We start from the raw sequence: 27,558 nt of genomic DNA, 5'->3' as shown, positions 1-27,558 counted from the left end.
GTTGAATTGAAGTAAAGGTTTCTTAACTACAAAATAAATTTTAAGCAACGCGTATTATTCTAGTTTCAGAAACAAATCAGTTATGATCAAACTTGATGGGCAGAATGGCCTAATTCTGCTCCTATGTCTTATGTTTTTATTTCCAGGACTATAATTAAACTACTCTCTCTCACTAAGATTTATGCCTCTGCTTTTTCACTTTATGAACTGGGCGGAGGGTGGAGTTGGGGGGGGGGGGGACTGGCCCTTATTGACATTTCAAGCAAAGTGTCACTGAAGACTTTGTAAATAATTTCATATATAAATAAAGTGAGCTCAGCAAAAAAGGCTTTGAAAGCAATTTCTGAGCAGGAGATCACAAAGACAGATTATTTAATTTCTTATACACATCTATGTTCAAGGCTGAACCTCAACCTTTTTGCAATCACTCTTAAAAATGTGAAAGACCTTATTTAATATCATGTTTCCGTCATCTTGATAAATCATTGCTGGAGTGCCGATATCCTTGGTGAGCAGTTTATTTATTTATCTAGAGATACTGAATGGAACAGGCCATTCTGGCACAATGAGCCGCACCACCCAACAACCCCCCCCCCCCCCCACACTTAATCCCAGCCTAATTACAGGACAAATTACCATGACCAATTAATCCACTAACTGGTACATCTTTGGAATGTAGGAGGAAACCCACGTGTTTATGGGATGGACAGACACATTTCTTACACACAGCACTGGCAATTGAACTCCAAATTTTGACGCGCCGAGCTGTAAAAATGTCGTGCTAACTGCTATGCTGCCATGGTGCCCAGTTACAGCAAGCTGCACTGAATAGATTTAATAATTAAATCACACTATGAAGAGAATGTGCAAGTGTACTCTTGGTAGAAGAGGGATTACTGGAGAAAATTAATTGATATAATTTTGCATCTTAAATGATTTACATGGATCAGTATATTTCACTAACTGCCTCCATTTATATCACAGCTCAATAAAAGTTTGCAGATTGAAGAAGTCTATTGTAAATTTAAAGTCCTATAAAGGTTTTATATAATACAGAAACTGTGGCAGCTAATTGGCACACGGGAAACTTAAAAAGCAATGAGATAATAACTAGATAAAGAGAGTCATACAGCATCACCATCAATACCATTTACCAGCACTTCGTCCATAGCCTTCAGTGGTTTGATGCATCAGGTGCTCATCCAAATACATGTTATGAGATTATCTGCATGTACCCTTTGACAAAATGTGTTTCAAATTCAACCTTCTGGGTAAAAATATTCATCCTCAAATCACCTTTAAACCTCCTACACCTTACCCTGAAATCTCTGAACTTGGCCACCTCTGTAATGTGGAAAATCTTCCCACTATCTACCCGATCTATACCTTTCTTAGCTTCCTTCATTCCAAGAAAACCAAATCTAACCTACCTAGTCTCTCCTCATAACTGAAACATTACATCCCAAGGAACATTCTGATAAATCTTTCATCTGTGCTTTCCAATGCAATCACCCCTTTCCTATTGTGTGACCAGAAACGTACACAATACTCCAATGGTCAATGTTTCATGAATCTGTACCATGAACTTCAAGCTCTTATATTCAATGCCTGACTAATGAAAGCAACCATCCCTTCTCTACCACCATATCTATCTGTACAACCTGTTAGGATCTATAGATAGGCATAACGGTCTTTCTATTTCTCACTACCTCTGTGGCTCCAGCATTCGATGTTTATGTCCTATCTACTGAATATTGAAAGGTCCAGATGGAGTAGACATGGAGAGGATGTTTCCGATAGAGGGAGAGTGCAGGAGAAGGAGGCTGAGTGTCAAGGAAATCTCTTTCGAACAGAGATGAGGAAGAATTCCTTTAGCCAGAAGGTGGTGAACCTGTGGAAATTATTGCTACAGACAACTGTGGATGCCAAGTTGCTGGGTATACTTAAATTGGAGGTTGATAGGTAATTATTTAGTAAGGGCATCAAAGAGAGGGCAGGATGACGTGGTTGACAGGGATAGTACATCAGTGTTCTATACCAAATAACAACAAAAGGTAAACAAAATTGCTGACAAAAGAAAACCTGCAGATGCTGGAAATTCAAGCAACACACACAAAATGCTGGAGGAACTCAGCAGATCAGGCAGCATCTATAGAAAAAAGTACAGTCGATGTTTCAGGCTGAAAGCCTTCGGCAGGACTCTGTACCATAATTGCTGGCACACTTATCACAATGCTAGAGTTCTCTGAAGAATGTGATAGGTCTTATCAATTCATCAAAAAAAAGTAAATATGAACACCTTCAAATGACAAGCCACGGCTCGATAGCATTCCAATTGAAACCAATAATAAAACTTCAAAATCTATAGCTTTCCATAAGACCATAAGACAAAGGAGCAGAAAGTCGGCCATTTCGCCCATCGAGTCCACTCCGCCATTCTATCGTGAGCTGATCCATTCTCCCATTTAGTCCCACTCCCCCGCCTTCTCACCATAACCTTTGATGCCCTGGCTACTCAGATACCCATCAATCTCTGCCTTAAATATACCCAATGACTTGCCCTCCACTGCCGCCCGTGGCAACAAATTCCACAGATTCACCACCCTCTGGCTAAAAAAATTTCTTCGCATCTCTGTTCTGAATGGGTGCCCTTCAATCCTAAAGTCATGCCCTCTTGTACTAGACTCCCCTACCATGGGAAACAACTTTGCCACATCCACTCTGTCCATGCCTTTCAACATTCAAAATGTTTCTATGAGGTCCCCCCTCATTCTTCTAAGCTCCAAGGAATACAGTCCAAGAGCGGTCAAATGTTAACCCTCTCATTCCCGGAATCATTCTAGTGAATCTTCTCTGAACCCTCTCCAACATCAGCAAATCCTTTCTTAAATAAGGAGCACAAAACCGCACACAGTACTTCAAGTGAGTTCTTACCAGTGCCTTATAGAGCCATCTAGAAACAAATACTTGCTGCCAAACTCTCTGGTAAATTACAAACCCCAATCTTGAAATGGGTAAGTCTATCTTTTCCTCTTAAAAGAAACAATATTCTAAACATATAACAGTACAGCACAGTACAGGCCCTTCGGCCCACAACGTTGTGCCGACCCTTAAACCCTGCCTCCTATATAAACCCCCACCTTAAATTCCTCCATATACCTGTATAGTAGTCTTTTAAATTTCACTAGTGTATCTGCCTCCACCACTGACTCAGGCAGTGCATTCCACGCACCAACCACTCTCTGAGTAAAAAACCTTCCTCTAATATCCCCCTTGAACTTCCCACCCCTTACCTTAAAGCCATGTCCTCTTGTATTGAGCAGTGGTGCCCTGGGGAAGAGGCGCTGGCTGTCCACTCTATCTATTCCTCTTAATATCTTGTATACCTCTATCATGTCTCCTCTCATCCTCCTTCTCTCCACAGAGTAAAGCCCTAGCTCCCTTAATCTCTGATCATAATGCGTACTCTCTAAACCAGGCAGCATCCTGGTAAATCTCCTCTGTACCTTTTCCAATGTTTCCACATCTTTCCTATAGTGAGGCGACCAGAACTGGACACAGTACTCCAAGTGTGGCCTAACCAGAGTTCTATAGAGCTGCATCATTACCCCACGACTCTTAAACTCTATCCCTCGACTTATGAAAGCTAACACTCCATAAGGTTTCTTAACTACCTTATCTACCTGTGAGGCAACTTTCAGGAATCTGTGGACATGTACCCCCAGGTCCCTCTGCTCCTCCACACTACAAGTATCCTGCCATTTACTTGTACTCTGCCTTGGAGTTTGTCCTTCCAAAATGTACCACCTCACACTTCTCCAGGTTGAATTCCATCTGCCACTTCTCTGTCCACTTCTGCATCCTATCAATGTCTCTCTGCAATCTTCGACAAACCTCTGCACTATCCACAACACCACCAACCTTTGTGTCGTCTGCAAACTTGCCAACCCACCCCGCTACCCCCACATCTAAGTCATTAATAAAAATCATGAAAAGTAGAGGTCCCAGAACCGATCCTTGTGAGACACCACTAGTCACAACCCTCCAATCCCAGTGTACTCCCTCCACCACGACCCTCTGCTTTCTGCAGGCAAGCCAATTCTGAATCCACCTGGCCAAACTCCCCTGTATCCCATGCCTTCTGACTTTCTGAATAAGCCTACCTTGTCAAATGCCTTACTAAAATCCACTGCGCTACCCTCATCTATACGCCTGGTCACCTCCCCAAAAAACTCTATCAGGCTTGTTAGACATGATCTGCCTTTCACAAAGCCATGCTGACTGTCCCTGATCAGACCATGATTCTCTAAATGCCCATAGATTCAATCTCTAAGAATCTTTTCCAACAGCTTTCCCACCACAGACGTAAGGCTCACTGGTTTATAATTACCCGGACTATCCCTACCACCTTTTTTGAACAAGGGGACAATATTCACCTACCTCCAATCCTCCAGTACCATTCCCATGGACAACGAGGACATAAAGATCCTGGTCAGAGGCTCAGCAATCTCTTCCCACGCCTCATGGAGCAGCCTGGGGAATATTCCATCAGGCCTCGGGGACTTATCCATCCTAATGTATTTTAACAACTCCAAACCTCCTACCCCTTAATATCATCATGCTCCAAACCATCAACCTCATTCATACTGTCCTCACCGTCATCAAGTTCCCTCTCTTTGGTGAATACCGAAGAGATGTATTCATTGAGGACCTCGCTCACTTCCACAGCCTCCAGGCACATCTTCCCACCTTTATCTCTAATCGGTCCTATCTTCACTCCTGTCATCCTTTTGTTCTTCACATAATTGAAGAATGCCTTGGGGTTTTCCTTTACCCTACTCGCCAAGGCCTTCTCATGCCCCCTTCTTGCTCTCCTCAGCCCCTTCTTAAGCTCCTTTCTTCCTTCCCTATATTCCTCAATAGACCCATCTGATCCTTGCTTCCTAAACCTCATGTATGCTGCCTTCTTCCTCCTGACTAGATTCTCTACCTCACTTGTCATCCATGCTTCCTTCACTCTACCATTCTTTACCTTCCTCACCGGGACAAATTTATCCCCGACATCCTACAAGAGATCCCTAAACATCAACCACATGTCCATAGTACATTTCCCTGCAAAAACATCATCCCAATTCACACCCACAAGTTCGAGCCTTATAGCTTCATAATTTGCCCTTCCCCAATTAAAAATTTTCCTGTCCTCTCTGATTCTATCCTTTTCCATGATAATGTTAAAGGCCAGGGAGTGGGTAGTCGCTGTCCCCCAGATGCTCACCCACTGAGAGATCTGTGACCTGACCCAGTTCGTTACCTAATACTAGATCTAGTACGGCATTCCCCCTAGTCGGCCTGTCAACATACTGTGACAGGAATCCGTCCTGGACACACTTAACAAACTCTGCCCTGTCTAAACCATTGGAACTAATCAGGGGCCAATCAATATTAGGGAAATTAAAGTCACCCATGATAACAACCCTGTTATTTTCGCACCTTTCAAAAATCTGCCTCCCAATCTGCTCCTCGGTATCTCTGCTGCTACAAGGGAGCCTATAGAATACTCCCAGTAGCGTAACTGCTCCCTTCCTGTTCCTGACTTCTATCCATACTGACTCAAAAGAGGATCTTGCTACATTACCCAACCTTTCTGTAGCTTTAGTCGTATCCCTGACCAGTAATGCCACCCTTCCTCCCCTTTTCCCTCCTCTCTATCCCTTTTAAAGCACTGAAATCCAGGAATATTGAGAATCCATTCCTGCCCTGGTGCCAGCCAAGTCTCTGTAATGGCCACTACATCATAATTCCATGTATGCATCCAAGCTCTCAGTTCATCACCTTTGCTCCTGATGCTTCTTGCATTGAAGTACACGCAGTTTAGCCCTTCTAACTTAACACCCTTTATTCTGTTTCTCTTTCCTCAAAGCCTCTTTATATGTTAGATCTGGCTTTACTCCATACACCATACTTGCAGTTCTCGCATGACCTTTATCTTCCTCTATCTCACTATCTGCTCTAACACTCTGGTTCCCCTCCCCCTGCAAATCTAGTTTAAACCCCCCCGGAGCAGCACTAGCAAACCTTCCTGCAAGGATGTTAGTCCCCCTCCAGTTCAGGTGCAACCCGTCCCATTGGAACAGGTCCCACCTTCCCTGGAACAAGGCCCAATTGTCCAGAAACATGAAGCCCTCCCTCCTGCACCAACTCCTTAGCCACATAGTTAGCTGCATTATCTTCCTATTTCTAGCCCCACTAGCAGGTGGCACGGGTAGCAATTCTGAGATTGCAACCCTGGAGGTCCAGACTTTCAACTTTGCACCTAACTCCCAGAATAACGCTGATGTATAATTACACTGATTCTGCTGCCCAGAGCATAGCTAAGATGCCTTTGGCTGCATACTATACTAGTATAATACAGACAAAGATCTGTTGTACATGCATTGTGCCACCACTCAGCCAATGAAATGAAATGGAAAGGAATGCGGTTTGGTCAAGTCCCAGTAATACAGAATGTGAATTATTAATATGGACATCATTTTAAAATTAAGTTCTTCGAGGAGGACCACAATCTTGTCGTTGGGTTCGGAGACTTGCATGCCTTAATGACCTAGAGAGCCATGTTGGCTGGAGGAAGGGTTTTATGCTTTGACTCTTCATAGGGTCACCCATGCCAAACAGGTCAAAGGGTAGAGGTCAATCTAAGAGTGGTCCACCAGTCCTCCTGGTTCGGGGGTGGGGGTGCGGTCAGCTCGGGGCTAATAACTCTGACTGGTAAAACAATACTGTTATGGAAAATGAAGAATCCTTCTACATCTGAGTACAATGGTATTCCTGAATCTCCACCTGAGACTTGCATGACTGACAGCAGTGAAAACCGAGGGGAGATCTGGACTACATACATGAATATTCTGCATCTATATGTGCTTGTATATACAAAGGCTAGGGAGTGTTGCGACTCTTATTCTATAAATGTGTTCTTGTCTGTGACTGTTGGTAATGTGTGTGTTAGCACCTTGACCCATTGTAACGCTATCTCATTTGGTTGTATCATGAATATTCATGTATAGTTGAATGACAATTAAACTTAAATTAGATTGAAAGCTATTGACATGATGAAGAAGATGGAGAACTTTCCCTGCTTCCCTTAAGTAAATTAAAATTAAATTCTTGCACCTGGGATTAGAGAGACAAAGTTACTCTTGAATATTAGACTATTTTATGTCATGGATGGAAACTCCTTAGATCAGCATAATATTCTGCACTAATGCAGAAAATGTCAGCTGTGTCAGCCAAATAAAAAAGTTAAGTTAAATGGAACAAAGAAAGGAAGTCATGAGAGCAAGAGCAATAGGGATCTATGAGAAACTGTCTGAGATATGCAACATCTGCATCCTCTTCAGCTCCAAAATAGTCCTCTTATTTCCACAGCTTTCGTAATAAATCAATCAATTAAATCATTTGTCTCAGTGGCCCTCAGGCTTACATTGGCTTAAATGAATTATTTCACAAGTGATTTTTTTTTTCTCAGGGCTACCTTTGCTTATATCAAGTAGATACTTTATATCAGGACAACAGTGACATTTCTACACAGCTCCTCACAGTGAACTCTCTTACTGTACATTGCACAATAAACCTCTACTGTTTTGAGGGAGTGATACTAAGAGTACCACCATCCTAAGCAGCAATAGAACTGGGCAGGGTTAACACGACTTTATGAAAAGAAAGTAATGTTTGACAAAATCAGTTTGAGAATGTTTATTTGAAGTTCTAACTACCAGAATAGATAAGGAAGTAACAAGTGAATGTCTTTGCACTTGTGGGAGGCATGGAAGCAGAGGTGGGCTGCACAACTAGTGTAGTGGCTAGCATAATAATTTATAGTGCCAGCAATCAGAATTTTGGGTTCAATTCCCACCACTGTCTGCAAGGGGTGTGTATGTCCTACCAGAGACCATTCCTGTTTCCTCTCACATTCCGAAGACATACAGGATACAGGCTAGTAAGTTGTGGGTATGTTATGTTGGCATGGCAGTCACGGCAACACTTGCAGGCTGCCCCCAGCATATCCTCAGACTGTGTTGGTTGTTGACACAAATGGCACATTTCACTGTATGTTTCGATGCACGTAACAAATAAAGCTAATTTTTAATCTTTTCTTTACCGATAAGGTTCTGCACAAGATCTTTTTAAACAAAATTAGAGCCTGTGAAATTGGGTGTGTTGGTGTGTTCACTGAGGATTGATTTCCTGGGATAAAAATGTAACATAAAAGTGATTTTTGGATTAGGAGGCTGCCCGGTCCATACCCTAGTAAGATGTCTGAAATCTCTCCAAAAGTTGTCTCCAAAACACTCTCCATAAGTTAACATGCAGGTTCAGCATGCAATTAGAACAAAGGAAACAGAAGTTGAAGTTGGCTATTGGGTCCCTTGTTTCTGTTCTCATCAACAAGATCATGTTTAGCCTTTATCTGAGCGCTACTTTCCAGCACTAACTCAGCACCTGCTGATTCGTTTGATAACTGAAGACTCATCATTTACTGTCTTGAACACAGTTAGTCACTGAACCTCTTTTGCCCTCTTCGGTACAGATTTCCAAAAGAACACTACCCTCATATTTATTTTCATCTTTCACCTGAACAGCCAACCCCTGATTTCATCCATCTGATCCTGGACATCACAGCCAAGAAAAACTACCCTATAAAACCCATTAAGGATAGTATATGTATGAATGAGTTCACCTCTGTTTTCCCCAATGACCCAAGCGTATACATCCAGTTTACTTAACTTCTCCTGGTACAACAAACCGACATCCAACAACCAAATCAATTTGGTGAACTCTCTATAGCAAGAATGTCCTTTCTTGAGTAATAAGACCTGACTTGAAAACAGTCTTCAAAATAATATCTCACCAGGACTCAATAAGTAAGGCAAAATGTCTGCTAGTCTTTATTGGAAGAGGGTTTGAGTACAGAAGTAAAAGCCAACACAATGTAATTATGCAGACCAATTTGTACGCTGTGAAATTTATCCTGCAAAGATAGATTAAGAAAATTGAGTTTAGAAAAATGTAAAATTGCATTAAAACAAAGAAAATTCACACAAGTGCCTACAATCAGGGTTCACAGTCTCAGTTTAGGGAAGGTTTTTCCAGGAATAAAATTAAATATCTTCATCTGGGGTAGTGATTCTTATAATTTTCTACCAAAAAGGTCAGCGGAGGCTCAGTAACCATGTACATTCAAGAGCAGATAGATCAATTCCTTCAACATCCAAAAAAATAATCAACTGATATCTGCTTATTGCAGGAAGTCTTTTCTAATGTAAAAGGTCAGCCATAATCTAACTGAATAACAGAGAAGGTACCAGTACCAAATAGCCTACTCCAAATTTGATTCCCCATGTCCTCTTGGGGATAGTACAAAATTAATTGCAGCATCTCACCGAGATTTCTTTGGCAGTGTTTCTCAAACTCATGACTTCTACTCCTGGGAAAGAGTGCGGTATTAGGCATACGTGAACACTTTTAGCTGTAGTTCTTTCTCAAGTTACACACCAGCTCGAGTAGTAAATATCTCATCATTCCTTTAACAATCTATATGCTAGAGACTTTTGTTCAGAATTTGGGAATAACCCTGAAGCTTAGATTTTCTCTTCAGCGTGAGTTCAGTGAGTCCCTCCCTCACTGCTCCCCCTCTCACGCTTCAACCATGTACTCAAGCAGACTTGCATTTATCACCTGCCAGTTCTACTCCTTCCCCACCTCCCTGCCCACAACTTCTTATATTGGCTTCTACCCACTTCATTTTCAATCCTGATGAAGTGTCTGGGCCCAAAATGTTGACTATTTATTCCTCTCCATAGATGTTGCTTGACTTGCCGAATTCCTCCAGCATTTTGTGCATCCTGCTCGATTACCAGCACCCTTAGAACCTCTTGCAGACAGTAACTTTTTATAAAGCATTAACAAACTACCACCTTCTTAAAGGAGAATTAGGGGTTTTGCCAGTGATACTCCTATTCCACTAATGCAGTTTTCAAAATATTTGCAGTGAAAAGGGAAGTGGGCAAACATAATATTTTGAAGAAAACAAGATACAACCAACAGGAATTAGAATGAGAATTCCTTCAATGAACTAGCATTGTCACAACGCATTAATGGCCTCTTTGATATTAGACCATAGTTCACAGGAGCAGAATCAGGCCATTCAGCCCATCAAGTCTGCTCCACCATTCCATCATGGCTTATTTATTATCTCTCTCAGTCCCATACTCCTGCATTCTCTCAATAACCTTTAACACATTTACAAATTAAGAACCTATTAACCTCCGCTTTAAATATCCCCAATGACTTCACCTCTAAGGCAGTCTGTAGCAATGAATTCCACCACCTTCTAGCTAAAGAAATTCCTCATTGCTGTTCTAAAGGAATTTTCTTGTAGTCTGAGGCTGTGTTCTTTGTTCCTAGACTCTCCCACTATAGGAAACATCTTCCCCATGTCCACCCTATATTCATCTTTTCAATATTCGATAGGTTTCAATGAGATCCCCAGAGGCATCAAATGCTCCTTCTACGTTAACTCTTTCCTTCTCAGGATCATTCTTGTGGACCTCCTCTGGACCTTCTCCAATACCAGCACATTCTTACTTAGATAAATAGCCTCAAAGCCACTCAACACAATCGTTTCTTCATTGTTGCTGGTGACCTCAATCATGCTAACTGAAAAACAATCCTGCCAAAGTTCTACCAGTATGTCAACTTCACACCCAGAGGAGAGAATATAATATAGCAACATTCGTAGAGCTAACAGCACTGTTCCTCTCCCACCCCCTTCCCCCCTGCACCCTCACCTCGGATACTCAGGCCACATACCTATTTTGCTAATCACTGCATGCAGATCACGGATTACGCAGGCCAAACCAGTTTACAGGGAGATCAGGACCTGGCCAGAGAGTTCCACCTCAGCACTGCAGTCTGTTTTGAAAGCACGGACTACAGTATATTCAGAGAGGTGGCTATCAATCATTCATCAATTCATGCCAAGGCCGTGGGTATATTTAAGGGGGAAGTTGGTTGTTTCTTGATTGGTCAGGGCATCAAAGGATATAGTATGAAGGCAGGTGTATGGGGTTGAATGGGATCCGGGATCAGCCATGGTGGAATGGCAGAGTAGACCTGATGGGCTGAATGGCCTAATTATGCTCCCATGTCTTATGGTCAAAATTAATGAATATGCAGGATCAGTGACTGGCTACTTCTTGACTGAAAGACTCCAGTCAGTCTGAATTGACAGCAACATTTCAAGCTCCATCATGCTGAGCACTGGTGTCCCCCAGGATTGTGTGCTCAGCCCACTGCCATTCACGCTGCTGACTCATGACTGTACTGCCAGATCCAAGTCAAACTGCATCATCAAGTTTGCTGGTGGTACAACAGTGGCTGGCCTCATCATACAGAGAGGAAGTAGAGAGGCTTGTCAAATAGTGTGAGAACAACAACCTGAAACCCAACATGGGCAAGACAAGTGAGATAATTATGGACCAGGAAGGTGCAGATCGACAACTCTCCACTGCACATCAATGGCTCTGCCATGGATAGAATGAAGAGCACAAAGTTCCTTGGCGTGTATATGGATGATCTAACCTGGACCCACAACACCTCATCAAGGCTGCATAGCACCACCTACTTTTTCTGAGGAGACGGCATCAGCGCCGGACTTCAGAGTGAAGGCTCCCGAGTTCGAACCCAGCCGGCTCCCCTGGCATGCTTTCCATCCGTGCTGGGTTGAGCATCGAGCTAGCAACTCGACCTCGTGAAAAATAAAAAAGAAATTGCCTGCTACAGAAACATCAACAGCAAAAATAATTTGATGGCCTATGCTCTCTCGTGAGTTTAAAAGGCAATTTCCTTTCCTGAGGCATGCAAGGCTCCTCTCCCCCATTCTCACAACTTTCGACAGGAGCACCTTCAAGGGTGTCCCCTCTAGCTGCATCATTGTGCAGTATGGAAACTGCAAGACATCAGATGGCAAGCCTCTACAGAGGATAGTAAAAAACTGCCAAGAGGACTACCGAGGTCTCCCTCCCCACCCCACCCCAACTATTTGTGATATTTACTAAGGCGGCCCAAAGCACTGTTGAGGATCCCTACCGCCCATCTCACAATCTCTTTGAGCCACTACAGTCAGGAAGGGGGTACAGGAGCATCAGGACCAGGACAGCCAGACTGAGTAACAGCTTCTTCCTTGAGGCTGTGAGTCTAATGAATACCCTGCCAGCACTGAGGTCTTGTCACAAGGGCAGTGAGCTGTTTAATATTTACCTGTGTTGCATACTACCCACATAGAATGATATTTTATTAGCATATTTGTGGTAATATTTTGTTCTATGTGCTGTGTGTGATACATTTTGTGGGTGCACCCTGGTCTAGGGTAATGTTGTTTCGTTTGATTATGTATATGTACAGTCAGATGACAATATACTTGAACACTGCTCACAACACTCCAAGTGCGGTCTGACCCATGTCTTATAAAGTCTCAGCATCACATCCTTGTTCTTAAATTCTAATCCTCTCAAAATGAATGTTAACATTGCATTTGCCTCCCTTACCACCAATATCTGGACTAGAAATTCAATGTACAAAAAAATTAACCAGACTCAATTCTTGGGACAAGTGATACGGACAAATTTCTGCGATTACAATTCTGTGAGGGGACAGATGGATAGGTATTATTCAGTTATTTGAATAGTTTCCAAAATTTTTATTCAGCTCTCCTTTACATTTCTTTCCAATGTTCTTCCCCACCAACAAACACACAATCAGTGAACTAAGCACATTCTTTGGAAAATTTGGTTAACTCTCTACTTAAGGGTGCCATTAAGCTATTTGTATCAAATTATGACTTTTGAGTTTAGAGGGAACGTGGGAATGACTAATAAGCAAAGAAAAGATTGTTTTAACAATCCATTTGTAAAGAGCAAACATACAACAAATGTTGCAATTAAACTTAGCTCTGTGAGGGCTGACTTGAGGCAAGATACATGTAACTTCATTACACCCTGATGTATTTGACAATAATCTGAATCTCAATTGGATCAGTACAATTGCTCTCAGCTCAGTAAGACAAGAGTGATATAAAACTAGATTCTTGTTCTTATTGCTACCTAACACTTAATGTACTTCGAGTTACTGTGGACATTGTGATACAAATAATAATACAGGACAAATGAGTATGTGTGTACACATTTTGAATTAATCTTTTACCTTGAGTTTGCCGCCTTGAGGTCACAGAAGTGAGTGAGTACAGTCCGTACAACATCATTGCAAACAACCTTAACGATGTCAATGTTACCCAGACGAGACCGCAGTTGCTTTGCTATTTCCCAGAAGTCCTCTGAAAGCATCTGATACAAATGTCCTTCATCTTTGCTGATATTCGCGTACCAAGAAAGGATGTAGTCCCTATAGCTATAGTCAAAAACTGAAACACAAAGCATACATACAGTAAGATCACTATGAATGCCGTACATTTCAAGCACAAAAAAACTACAAAATTTGTCTTAAAATGAGTGACATTGAGAACTTCATTGGCAATATAATTCAACTAAGTAGTGCAAAGATCACAAAACAAGGGTAGCATTGTCTGAGAATGGAACATAAGCCTAGTCCAAACAGGAGTCAACAAGAGTTTATCATTCAAACTTCTATATACATAGTTAGGTACCAATTAACATACTAAGAGGCAGTCTGGCTCACTTGGTGATCAATAGAGCAACAGAATTATGGGCTTTTCTAGGTCCTGAGTTCTGGAGTAGTATAGGGAATTTTTGCAATGTCAGGGACAAGCACCAGATAGAATTTTAAAATAACTATGTTCATTTCAAGTGGACATCTTGCTTTTTTATATTAATAAAACAAATATGCTCACAGTTTCAATAAAAGGAGGTAGTAATAATTCACATTACTGTCAGAAAATCAGTGACAAAGGGACAATCATCAACTATTTTGGAGAACAGGCCCAGTCTCAGAATGCTTTTCTCATCTAACAAAATTATATGGTATATGCCTTAAAGTTTCATGGGGTTTGAAAAGATTGATGCAGGAATGCAAGGTTGCTTTAGGTGGACTGCGTAGAAACAAGGTTTACAATCCCAGTGCAAGAGGTGGCCATATAGAGCAGTGGCTCTGGTTCACATGGATTACATCCATGGATCCTAAAGGATATATATGGTGAGATAATTAATGCGTTGGTCTCAATTTTCAGATGACAACTGTATTACATTATATGAGAACACAGGAACTAGGAGCAGGAGGAGTAGGCCATCTGACCCACCAAGCCCGCTCCGTCATTCAATAAGATCATGGCTGATCTGGCCGTGAACTCAGCTCCGCCTACCTAACTTTTCCCCATAACCCTTAATTCGTCTGTTATGCAAAAATCTAACTGTGTCTTAAATATATTTAATTAAGTAAATGCTTCCCCGGGCAGAGAATTTCACAGATTCACTGCTCTCAGGGAAAAGCAGGTTCTCCTTTTCTAAGTTCTAAATCTATTCTCCCGAATCTTGAGGCTATGTCCCCTAGTTTTAGTCTCATGTACGCAGTGGAAACAACTCTTCTACTTCTATCTTGACTATCCCTTTCAAAATTTTATATGCTTCAAAAAAAAAAAAAAAAAAAAAAAAAAAAAACCCTCTCATTTTTCTGAATTCTAGTGATTATAGTCCCAGGTGACTCAATCCCTTCTCATCTCTGGAATCGACCTGGTGATCTCCTCTACACTGCTTCCAAAGCCGGTACTTCTTTCCACAGGTAAGGAAGCCAGAACTTCATGCATTTATGTTCACGACCAATACATCCTAGGGATGTGCTGGGGGCAACTCACAAATGTCACCACATAGTCCAGTGCCAACGTAGCCCAGAACAACACAACACTGCAAAACAGAACACAAGAAGCAACAAAACAACAACACTCCCTCACGTGCAAATACACACACACACACACCCCACAGTCCTCCAACTCCAGAACAGGCCTTCAGCCTCCTGGCTCCAGCCATCAGGCTTCAACTTCTGATCAAGATTTGGGCTCCGATCTTCAGTATCAATCACTGGTCTAGCCCATGACGGGACTTCGATTTCCAGACTTGAAATCTAGCTGCATCCACTGACCACCTCTCAAACCTCCTGCTTGCAAGGCCTTTGAGCACTGAGGGAAGCCTAGCTCTGTACTGATTAACCTACAAGTGCAACTTCAGCAAGCTTAGCTGCCAATGACTTCAGCTGACAACTATTTCCGACAAACAGAAATTTTGGGCTATGAGCAGTTCTCATAACTCTCCAGCATCCATTTCCCATAACTGTCTCACCATACATAAAAAGAACAGCTTCCTGCTCAGGGGAAGATGATCAGAAAGCAGTTTCTGTGGTGTGGCATTTTCTGTAGTCCAACAGTGATCAGGCCTGAAGGGTACTGTACAGGGACTTTCAACTGTAGTTCAGTAAGTCTACCAGACTAATTAATATCTGAAATGAGGAATGGCTGGAAAATCTAGGCTTGCATCCACTTAAATTTAAAAGATTGAGGGGGAACTTGATTTAAACTAAATATGATCCTGAGGGGTACTGATTAGCTGCATGTGCAGAGGACATTTCTTGTGAGAAAATCCAGAACAATGTGCCCTGCTAAACAACATAAACAATTCATGTTTCAAGTCTGAGACCTTTCATCAGAACTGCTTACAGGTTTGCAAATTCAGAGGGCCGTAGATTAGAGTGAGTGCGGCGAATGAAAAATTCATCTGGTCAATGTCCTGTCAGCAATTAACAATGTACACTCAGTAGCCACTTTAGTAGGTATCCTCTGTACCTAATAAAGTGGCCACTGAGTGCATGTTCTTGGTCTTCTGCTGCTGTAGCCCATCCACTTCAAAGTTCGATGTGTTGTACATTCAGAGATGCACTTCTGCACACCTCTCTTTAAGGCATGGTTGTTTGAGTTGTTGTTGCTTTTCTGTCAGCTTAAACCAGTCTGGTCATTCTCCTCTGACCTCTCTCAGTAATAAGGCATCACCACCCACAGAACTGCTGCTTACTGGGGTTTTCTTGTGTTCTGCACCATTCTTTATAAATTCTAGCGACTGTTGTACATGAAAATCCCAGGAGATCAGTAGTTTCTGAGAGATTCAAACCACTCCATCTGGCACCAACAATCATTCCACGGTCAAAGTCATTTAGATAACATTGTTTCCCCATTTAGACCAGATGTTTTGTCTGAACAACAACTGAACCTTTTTGACCAGGTGTGTATGTTTTTATGCACTGAGTTGCTTCTACATGATTGGCTGACTAGACATTTGCATTAATGAGATATACCTAATAAAGTGGCCACTCAGTGTGTAGATCAGGCCAGAGGGAGGTACGGAACAGGCTGTGGAGTTGGGTATGTTTAAAAACAAGCACTGTCCAATTAAGAGGCAAAAATTAAGCAAAAGTATTCATTTTCATCTCTCTCTCTCTTCCCCCACCCCCTCCCCCTCTCCAAAAGGTTTCAGAACCTGAACCTTCAACTGTTAAGAGTCATAGAGTAGTATGGCACTGAATCAGGCCCTTCAGCCCATCTAGTCCATGCTGACCGGATCTTCTCCCTAGTCCCATCTACCTGCACCCAGACCATAGCCATCTAAACACCATCCCTTCCTTGTACCCATCCAAATTTCTCTTGAATGTCATAATTGAACCTACATTTACCACTTTTACTTAAAGTTCAGTTCACACTCACCCTGAGAGAGAAGAAATTTCCCCTCATATTTCACATTTCACCCTAAACCTATGACCTCCAGGTCACCCAATCTGAGCCTATGTGCATTCACCCTTTCTATATCCCTCATAATTTTGTATAGCTTTGCGAGATCTCCTCTCATTTTTCATGTGCTTCAGGGAATAAAATCCTAACCTATTCAACCGTTCCCTATAATTTAAGTCAAGTGCTGGCAACATCCTTGCACATTTTCACTGTACTCTTTCAAGACTATTGATATCTTTCCTGTAGGAAACTGACCAGTACCACACACAACACTCCAAATTCAGCCTCACAAATGTCTTATATAACTTCAACATAACATCCCAACTCCTGTACTCAGTGCCCTGATTTGTGAAGGCCAATGTGCCAAAAGCTGTCTTTACAATACTATCTACCTGTAACACCACTTTTAAGGCAGAGACAGAGCAAAGATGTGAAAGGCTCGTATGAGTAGAAGGGAATGTAGGGGTGAGTTTGCAATGGATCTTAAGTGCCAGAGTAGCCTTTTCCAGTTTATAATTTTTATGCTCGTACATGAAAAAATTTTCTTTACTCAAAACGGAGTGAACCTTTCATATTCTCTACCCAGGAGCTAAGTGTTACAACTGAGAATGTTTCAGGAAGAAATTGACAACTTTTCAGATATTAAGGGTGTGGAATTATTATAGTAAAGTGAGTTTAAATCTAAGACAAGATTTCACTGAGTGGAACAGCAGAAACATAGGTCTGAATAGCCTATATCTGCTTCGATTTTTCATCTCAGTTTCATTTAGGAACATGTTCACTTTAATGCTGATCTAACATAAATTACATCTATGTCAGAAGAATCTATGATGGCCTGGAATGATGTCATGTACTGACTAAGTATGCTACTAGTAATATCTGTTAGGCTGCTGTCTTTATTTGCCATAAATAGACTGATACTACAGCCTGATTTCTATCACACTTTTCAAAGGCATGGGGGGGGGGGGGTTCTCAGGCTGAAACTGCTGTACATCTGCAATGACACACTATCATTACACTTACAGGAAGGAGGCAGCCATCTGTGTACATGCTGGCTCTGTACCAGAGGGACTCAATAGTTCCATACCCTGGCATCTTTGCAGGAGCCTTGCACAACATTCCCTCAACCAATTTATATTTATCCAATTCCCTTGGAGACCACAATGCCTCCTCCACGTCTGAAGGCAATGCTTTTCAGATTCCAACCTTGCACTGTGTAAACAAGTTTTTCCTCATGTCACTTTTATTTTTTTTTTAGGCATGATGCATCTTAGTGACATCTGGTATCAAAATTATCACTTTCCCTAAAAGATACATTCTTAACACAGCATTAATTAACAGTTGGTCAAGAGTTAATACAAAACTAAAAATAACAGTCATTTAACCATATCATCTTTTTTGTCAAGGCATAAACATGTGACATCTGTAACCTTTTAAAACTTTACAGCCATCCAATAATATTCATCAAGGACCACCCCCCCCCCACCACCACCACGGTGTGTGTGTGTGTGTGTGTGTGTGTGTATGTATGTATATATACACACACACACACACATACATATACATACACACACACACACACACACACACACACACACACACACACACACATAATTTATTTATTTCTGTATTTGCTCAGTTTTTTGTCTTTTGCCCACTGGTTGAATGCCCTAGGTGCGGTCTTTCATTGATTATGTTATGGTTATTATTCTATGGATTTACTGAGTATGCCTGCAAGAAAACAAATCTCAGAGTTGTATATGGTGATAAGTATTTTGATAATAAATTTACTTTGGACACTCCATTTTTCCTTATTTCCAGTGGCAGCCTTTAATGTCTACTGTGTCAGTCTCAAGCTTAGAATTTCATTCCTACACATTCTCTGCCCCCTTTTTATTCCATCACCCCATCCCCAAAAACAATCCTTAAAATCCATATGCGTGATGAAGTTTTTGGTCATCTATACAAATTTCTCCTGATGTGTTAAGCCTGGAAGTAGATTGCAGAGACAAGGTGGAGCAAAACCATGAAAGGACTTGAAGGACAGGGAACACTTTCCACCACTACTCTCCCACAGGGGTCAGTCATGGAGAGATAACACACAGAAACAGGCTGATCAGACCACTAAGTTCATCTATCACTAGGGTTGCCAACTTTCTCACTCCCAAATAAGGGACAAAAGTAGCAGTCAAATACGGGACACTTGCGTTTACCTTGAAAAAGACTACCATGACCTTGAAGCCTTGCACGGGCACCAATGTGTGCATACATGACATGTGCATACATGACGTGCGCATGCGTGTACGGGCCAATTTTTTTCTACAAATTGGTTTTGGCTTAATCTTCCCAATCTGTTAAGTGAAACTACACTGTACATACATTATTTCTACTTTATATAGGCTGTGTATTTATCACATATCATTCCTGCTTTTACTATGTGTTAGTGTTATTTTAGGTTTTATGTGTTATTTGGTATGATTTGGTAGGTTATTTTTTGGGTCAGGGAACGCTCAAAAATTTTTCCCATATAAATTAATGGTAATTGCTTCTTCGACTTACAAACGGTTTCATAGGAACGCTCTACCTTAGCGGGGGAAATAAGGGACAAGGGCGGTCCCGTATGGGACAAACCAATTTAGCCCAATACTGTATACGGGATGTCTCGGCTAATACGGGACAGTTGGCAACCCTATCTACCACTCACTTGTACTCGTCCTACATTAATTCCACGTTTCTTCCCTTCATATTCTCATCACCTCTAAAATTTTATCACACACCCACACTCGAGGTAATTTACAGTGATCAACCTGCAGTTCTCAGAGGTGCGGGCAATACAGAAAACCTGGAGGAAGCCCACACAGTCACAGGGTGATACATGCAAACTCTGCATAGAAAGCACCCAAGGTCAATATTGAACCTGGATCTCTAGCACCAAGAGGCCGTGGCTCGACTACATGCATCACTGCACCTCCCACCACCACCTTTCTGGACTAAAGTTGTTAAAAAGGATGACTAGGACATAAATTCAGTCATGAAAATACTCTTCAGGTTTCAATCAAAGTTTCTTAATGGCCTATTTAACTCATCTTTAAAACTATGGCATTTTCTCAAATCTTTTGGATAGGTTAACAGTAGGCCTCTGCCTCTCAAGGCTAAAGATAGAGCAGCATAAATTGCCCAACAGTTTGTAATTATTCACCATGTACTTTCACACAAATTACTGTACAATACCTACTTTAATAATGCATTGCAGATTAAACCAGCCACTATTTCCCAGCAAATGCTGTATCTTTGCATCCAGTATCACATGGCTCTACCATCCCACACTAGACCACAGATGAATGCATACAATGAGAGGAAAGATATTTGCAAACATTGCATCTGAAATGATATTCGCAAACATTCTTCCACTATCATATATTCAGAAAAGAGTCTAACCAGAGTTCATCTTTTCAAGTCTTTTTTTATGATCAGGCACTTAATTTGAGCTTCTAAATCATTTCAACTTTTATACCTTGTCAACTGTGGCCTAATTCTTTCCGCATTACTAAATTGACATCCCTCAATTATTATATCCAAAACTTTACAGCCTATCCAACTTGGGAGACTTTTGCACATTCAATGGCCCTCGTCTCCCTCAAAAGTAAATTGAAGCTCCAAGTATTAATCTTTAGTAATAATGGATTTAACAACACAGATTAGAATACAACATCGCAGGATGAATCACAGACTCCCATTAGTTTTAAAGTACATAATTTTGCTTTTTGTGTAAGTAATAAAAATCAAAACAACTATTATTGCTCCTGTACAAGCATGGAAAATCTTTGATGGAATCAAGTAACAGCAATAATAAAAGACATGCTGTGATATAACTGACTTAGTTAGTGGTCTCGCCATAAACTAGGACTGGCTTAAACTCACTTATTAATGCATTTCAGCCCATGATATTTAAAAGCTTCCTTTCGATATTTTTTTCATTCGATGAAGCTTCTAAAGTTTGTGAGTTGTCCATTACATCACAGCACTGTCCGGTTATTTGAAACACCATTATAGCTAAAGGGATATGGGTTGCAGGCCACAACAAAGAAAACCTCTGTTACAGGTGTTGCTCGGTTTATTGAGCTGCCAGCTACACACAAACTAATCCAGGTCACTGAGCAGAAGGGCAACTGGGAATAGATTGCATAACTCATTTTTTCTACAGCAGCAGCACTAGGGTCTCTTGAGAGCAACTTATAATAGATACAAAAAAAATCAACTGACATCATTACATTCATTGGCCTGTGATATGGCACAAAGCATCATACCCTGAAAATGCAACATATTCATCCAACATTAAAAAGATGCTACAGTTTCATTTAATTTTCAAAACACAAAAAATAATCACACAATGACTGAGCCCTTGGTATTAATCAAATACTACAGCAACTTGGACAACAGAAGCATTTGGAGGCAGTTTACATTTAAACTTGAAGAATACTTCCAAAAGTTTTGTACATACATCCACACACCTTTTCTCCAATGGTAGATATTTGAGCATTCCAGTAGCCTGCTGGGGAGTGACTGGATTCTTTATCAACATTTTAACATCAGCCATGGGTCCCAGCTACGTCTGCCTGTTTTGTTGGCTATGTGGAACAGTCCATGTTACTAGCCTACACCAGTACCGCTCTACAATTCTTCCTACGCTACATCAACAACTGCATTGGTACTGCTTCCTGCACCCATGCTGAGCTAATCGATTCCTTCAACTCTGTCACCAACTTCCACCCTGCCCTCAAATTTGCTTGGTCCACTTCCAACACCTCCCTCCCATTTCTTGATCTCTCCGTCTCCATCTCTGGAGACAGCTTATCTACTGATATCTTTTACAAACCCACTGACTCTCACAGCTATCCAGACTATACCTCCTCCTATCTGATCACTTGTAAAAATGCCATCCCCTTCTCTCAATTCCTCCAACTCTGCCGTATCTGCTCTCAAGATGAGGCTTTTCATTCCAGAACTGCTGAGATATCCTTGTTCTTCAAATAAAGGGCTTTCCCTTCCTCCACCATCAACACTGCTCTCATCTGCATCTCTTCCATTTCACTCACATCTGCCCTCACCCCATCCTCCCGCCACCACACCAGTCCTGATGAAGGGTCTCGGCCCAAAACATTGGCTGCTTAGTCTTTTCCATAGATCCTGCCTGGCCTGCTGAGTTCCTCCAGCATATTGTCTGTGTTGCTTTGGATTTCCAGCGTCTGCAGATTTTCTCGTGTTTGTAACATCAGGCTTCCTCAGTGAAATTTTCTGATGTTGTACAGTACACATTTTCCCCAAGTTGAGAAACTGGACACAGACAGGCACAAAGTCCCAACTCTAAAGAAAATTCCTCGTTGCACAGGAGCTCTCTCGTCTTCCCTACCAACAGCTGCCCCTCTTCCACTCCACTCTCTCCTCTCCCACCATAATCACAAGTACCTTGCCCGATGTGATGGCCTCTCACCACCACAACCCTAACACAATCATTGTGTTACTTTGCTCTTAAATATCAGGGAACCAGTACCCTCTCAGTAGCTAGTGCAGTAATTACATCTGTAGCTGGGAAGTCAGATTTAAGAGCCAGATAGAAAACAATATGCTGTTCAAAAAGAAAAAGCATTCCACATGGGTCAACCTTGGCATGTTCCCATATTAGGAGAGTGTACATCCCCCAGTTCCAAATTGTCAACAGACATCCCTAATAAAATCGCAGTTTTTAAACAAGCACTTTCAACATGGAAACAATTATCAAATTAAATTTGACATAGCTAAATTAAAGAAAAATAATCAGACAGGTAATAGTCCGGCAAAAAAGTGTAATATAGAGGACAAAAGCACATTCCGGCAAAGAACTGAAAAAACTCAGGCCTAGGGGTCTGAAGGCATGCACAATTGTGCTGCAATGGAAATGGAGGAATTAGAAGCTTTCATCTCGTTACTGCAATGGAACGAAGCTATAATAAACACATGTAAGAAGGCTGGTGAATTGCACATACAAAGGGCACATTATCTAAATTTACAGCAGGCAAGGAAGAATGTTTCAAAATCGCTGATAAAGCAAGGCAATTTATCCCTGAAGCCCATAGAAAATTAATGTGCATTTTACCAATAATCCAGGAAGATAAACTATGTGTTTCCCTTTAAAAACATGTCCTTTAAAAAGTTAACAAAAGCTCAAAAGGTATGAAATATATTAATGTACCAAAAGACATTTTTTTAAAATTAAATGGTGCTTTAGATTACAATGTAGACTACAGTCCTTTCAGTGTTTGAAATAAGTTTAAAATGTCCAAGTATCGTGACATATCTATAGCAGGCTGACAGCCATCTCTTTTCATGCAAGTTTTAAAAGCTTTTCCCAAAGCTATTTCACTATTGGTGACAAGATTACATGTGCGCTCTCATTTAAAAATTTGTGTAAAACCAAAGCCCTTGATCTTTTGGAATTGCCAGAGTATCTAAATCTGCCCTTGTTATATCTTCCCATGTATACAGTACATACTGGCAGTTCACACCAATAATTTTAATAAACTTTGAAGAGAAAATATCACTAATTAGATGGGGGCATAAGCTGCTAATGTCAATTTAATTGTTATTTACAAACAACTAATTCCTGGCCAAGGAAAGTTGGGAAATTACCTTGATCACAATCATATTCTCAATGAACAGGAATGCTCTTTAATGAGAAGATTGTACAGTGTGAGCCATACAGGAAGACACATCATTGAAGTTTACTTGACTTCACACAGTTGGGCTTTGAGAACTTACATTTTTTCTTAAACATTTGAAACCAGCCAAACAAAACAGGACTTCCTTTCAGTAGAATACTGGTCCATAGCTGGGATTAACATCTGACAAATTAACAATAGAAACTGCTCATTTAAATTCAGGACAGCTCTGCTTAAAAACTCACGTAGCCGATCCATTTGTCAACTGTTGCCAAGATAGGCTTATCCGGATAAAACACAGGGATGAAACAGCATCTTTTTCATGCTAGAAAACCTATCAGCAGGGTGAACAAATATCCCATCCCAATGGTTCTGAACTTTAAAGCAATTTTCATTTTGTATGCATGATCTAATTCTTATACAAGAGGCACTGATGCCCTTCTTTTGAGTTAAAAAGTGGTTCTTTTCCCCTCCTATTTGCCAGTTTAAAACATGCCTTTTCTCAAGCCACTACCCAATTTATTCAAAGATGTAAATGCTGAAATCACTAGCTACTGTACTTGTTTCCACTGTTACTGTCTGATCTGCCAAAGACTTCAGATATTCTCTATTTACTTTTCTGACTTACAACATCCTCTACATTTTGATTTCAGAACTGAATAATTAGTTGTGAACGATCTGAACTGCCTTATTTAATGCAATCTTATTTGGTTCATTCCTTACAGTTCACAAACCTGGACATTAAACTCAAGCACTACTTTATATGCTGACAGGCTATTTTAGCAGAACAGCCAAAACGTCTTGCACATTAGTCATAAGTGCAAAATGACTTTTTGAATTTCTTGTTTAAGTAATGCCACAGTTGCAGCACACAGTATGCTGTGGAATAGTCAAGGACAATTGTTTCTTCATGTGGGTACTTACTGTGGGGTGCTCTTAAAGTGTTTGGTCTGCTAGTTAATGGCTAGTTGCTGGACCTCCTTCACCTGCCATCAGTTCCTGCAGTTACAAGTTTTTGCAGAACCTTATTAGAGGTGCTTTATTCCTTTCAGACCTTGTGTTTCCAGCCTAAAAAATTTGCATTTTTACAACTAATTAGTTCCTTCTCATTCTCATCAACCCAATCTCATTTTTTTTCCGATAGAGAAGCCAAGAATTCACTTACAGGAGCCAATTACTGTTGACTTGCAGTTCCTGTTCACCTAATGACAGAATCTGACAACTGTGTATACATGGATCCTGATTATCACCATAAGACTTGAACTTGCTTCTCTAACACAAGATGGTGTTAGTTAATGGCAAGCATCTTGTCAGGATAACTTTTTTTTTGCAACAGCTTTCTCACTCATTGGAACAGACAAAATCTTTGCTAAAGTACTAAGATGTGGCAAAGAATTACTTCTAGTGCAAATTTATGGCCGCATCTTGAAAGCAGAGAGAAAACCAGCAGATATGGAACAAGCTGCCAGTGGAAGTGGCATTTCAACATTTAAGATAAATTTGGATAGGTACGTGAATGGGAGGGGTACGGAGGGCTGTCTAAGTACGTCAATGGGACTAGACACAATAACGTTTTGACATAGACTAGATGGGCCAAAGGGCCTGTTTCGGTGCTGCAATGTTCTATGACTTTATGCGATCATTGCCATCTTCGAGCACATGATCCTTAGCTTCCTGTTTGACTGACAAACAACCCATAGATGGCACTTCAAAGCAGTGGAGAGAAACTACCAATGTACAAAATCCCCTTAATCCATTGGCAGTATATACTCAGTGGCTACTTTATTAGATACACATGTACACCTGTTTATTAATGCAAATATCTAATCAACCAATCATGAAACAACTCAATGCATAAAAGCACACAGACAAGGTCAAGAGGTTCAGTTGTTGTTCAAACCAAACATCAGAATAAGGAAGAAATGTGATCTAAGTGATTTTGACCGTGAAATAATTGTTGGTGCCAGACAGGGTGGTTTGATTATCTCAGAAAATGCTGATCTGCTGGGATTTTTGTGTAATCACTAGAGTTTACAGAGAATGGTGCAAAAACAATAAGATTCCAGTGAACAGCAGTTCTGTGGGCAGAAACGTCTTGTTAACAAGAGAGGTCAGAGCAGAACAGCTAGACTGGTTCAAGCTGACAGGAAAGTGACAGTAACTCAAATAACCATGCGTTATTTGGTCTTCTGCACACCACCACAGTAATGTGCAGAACAGCATCTCTGAATGCGCAGCACATTGAACCTTGAAATGGATGGGCTACAGCAGAAGGCAACAGACATACATTCAGTGGTCACTCATTAGGAACAGGAGATACTCAATGAAGTAGCCACTGAGTGTAGGCTTTCCTCAGGCCTCTAACCATATCCAACCAGTGCTGATGGAGAGATCACATCATCAACATGCCCAAAAGCAAACACCCTCAACTCCAAGCTCCAGCACAGCCAATGGTTTCCAATGAGAAAACAAATGTTAAAAACTTGTTTTCGTTCTCTTTGAAAAAAATAAATAATATCCTCAGCATTTCCTGGAAACCCCTGGCCAACTCAAACTGAAGAGGAAGCATCTCGGGGGGCATTGAGAACCTTGAGTTTCTGTGACAGAGCACACGGATTCCATGTGCAAACAGGGAAGAAACACATAATATTCCTGTCAGTCTCCTGTTCTATCTGTGACAAAGTCGGCAGAGGACTCAGTCAACTCAAACTTCACGAATTAGAGTGGAGGCAAGTCATCCTTGACCCTAAGGATATGTCTGATATTAAAAGGCCTTCTATAAATATGTTGCTTTTAAGAAAGCAATAATATGATTTTAATTATTTTTATTTATAGATATAACACAGTAACATGCCCTTCTAGCCAAATAAGCCCATGCTGTCCATTGCACCCATGTGACCGATTAACCTAACCTGTGCGTGTTTGGAATGCGAGAGGAAACTGGAGCACCCTGAGAAAACCTACATGGGCTTTGGGAGAATATACAAACTCCTCACAGACAGTAGTAGAATTGAACCTGGCTCAAATACTGTTGCACTAAGCACTACTTTACCGTGCCGTCATCAGTGTTTTGTTAATCAGGAAACAGGAGCGACTTAGGTCAAACACTACTCCAGCTTTGGTTAAGCAAATATGATGAAGAGCAATAACAAAGAGTCCTGTTCTGTTTATTCCTGATCACGACTGAATTAAGTACTTAGTAGCTTCTCCAAAGAATCTACAGGCATAGTCTCGACCAGCAATTGAAGAGCTAACATTGCCTCATCGTATGGGTTCAAGTGTTAATGGGTAATAACAAACAGATGATATTTACCTTCCCTTTACAATTATCATATCCAGAGCAGCTATCTAACAGTTCAGCAAATCATCACGAATGTGCCTCTTCATTCTGCCTTGGTAATTAATACTAAAAGGATTTCCATTCAGTACTTTAAACCTTTGTTCATACTATTCAAACTAAGCATGAAATTTCCTTGCAACTGGCTTCATACCAATTTTGCTGAAAATATTAGTATGATACAAAATGCTCTTCTTTGTTCTCCAGGATTATAAGAGTGCAAACCAAGTCAGGAAGAACAAAGAGAGGGGAAAAAAAGTATATCACAAACCACCAAAGTTTGGACTACTGACATTCAGAGAATGTACAGTGGCATGCAAAAGTTTGGGCACCCGGTCAAAATTTGTTACTGTGAATGGCTAAGCGAGTAAAAGATGACCTGATTTCCAAAAGGTATTAAGTTAAAGATGACACTTTCCTTTAATATTTTAAGCAAGATTACTTTTTTATTTCCATTTTTTACAGTTTCAAAATAACAAAAAAAGAAAAGGTCCAGAAGCAAAAGTTTGGGCACTCTGCATGATCAGTACTTAGTAACACCCCCTTTGGCAAGAATCACAGCTTGTAAACGCTTTCTGTAGCCAGCTAAGAGTCTTTCAATTCTTGTTTGGGGGATTTTTGCCCATACTTCCTTGCAAAAGTCTTCTAGTTCTGTGAGATTCTTGGGCCGTCTTGCATGCACTGCTCTTTTGAGGTTTATCCACAGATTCTCCATGATGTTTAGGTTGGGG

At 41.0% G+C, this 27,558-nt stretch overlaps 1 protein-coding gene across 6 annotated transcripts in view; it reads right to left on the bottom strand.

Moving 5' to 3' along the window:
- snx25 (sorting nexin 25) overlaps positions 1-27,558 on the bottom strand; it is a 309,072-nt gene that overhangs the window by 177,061 nt on the left and 104,453 nt on the right. For all 6 annotated transcript variants that reach the window (XM_072257752.1, XM_072257750.1, XM_072257754.1 and 3 more), the window contains exon 4: positions 13,258-13,474. In XM_072257752.1, the coding sequence (XP_072113853.1) occupies positions 13,258-13,474 (217 nt within the window). The remainder of the gene's footprint in view (positions 1-13,257; positions 13,475-27,558) is intronic.

This window comes from Mobula birostris, chromosome 5, assembly GCF_030028105.1.
Source record: "Mobula birostris isolate sMobBir1 chromosome 5, sMobBir1.hap1, whole genome shotgun sequence".
Lineage (NCBI taxonomy): Eukaryota > Metazoa > Chordata > Chondrichthyes > Myliobatiformes > Myliobatidae > Mobula > Mobula birostris.
Note: the sequence above shows the minus strand (reverse complement) of the source record. Positions and strands in the feature narration are given on the sequence as shown.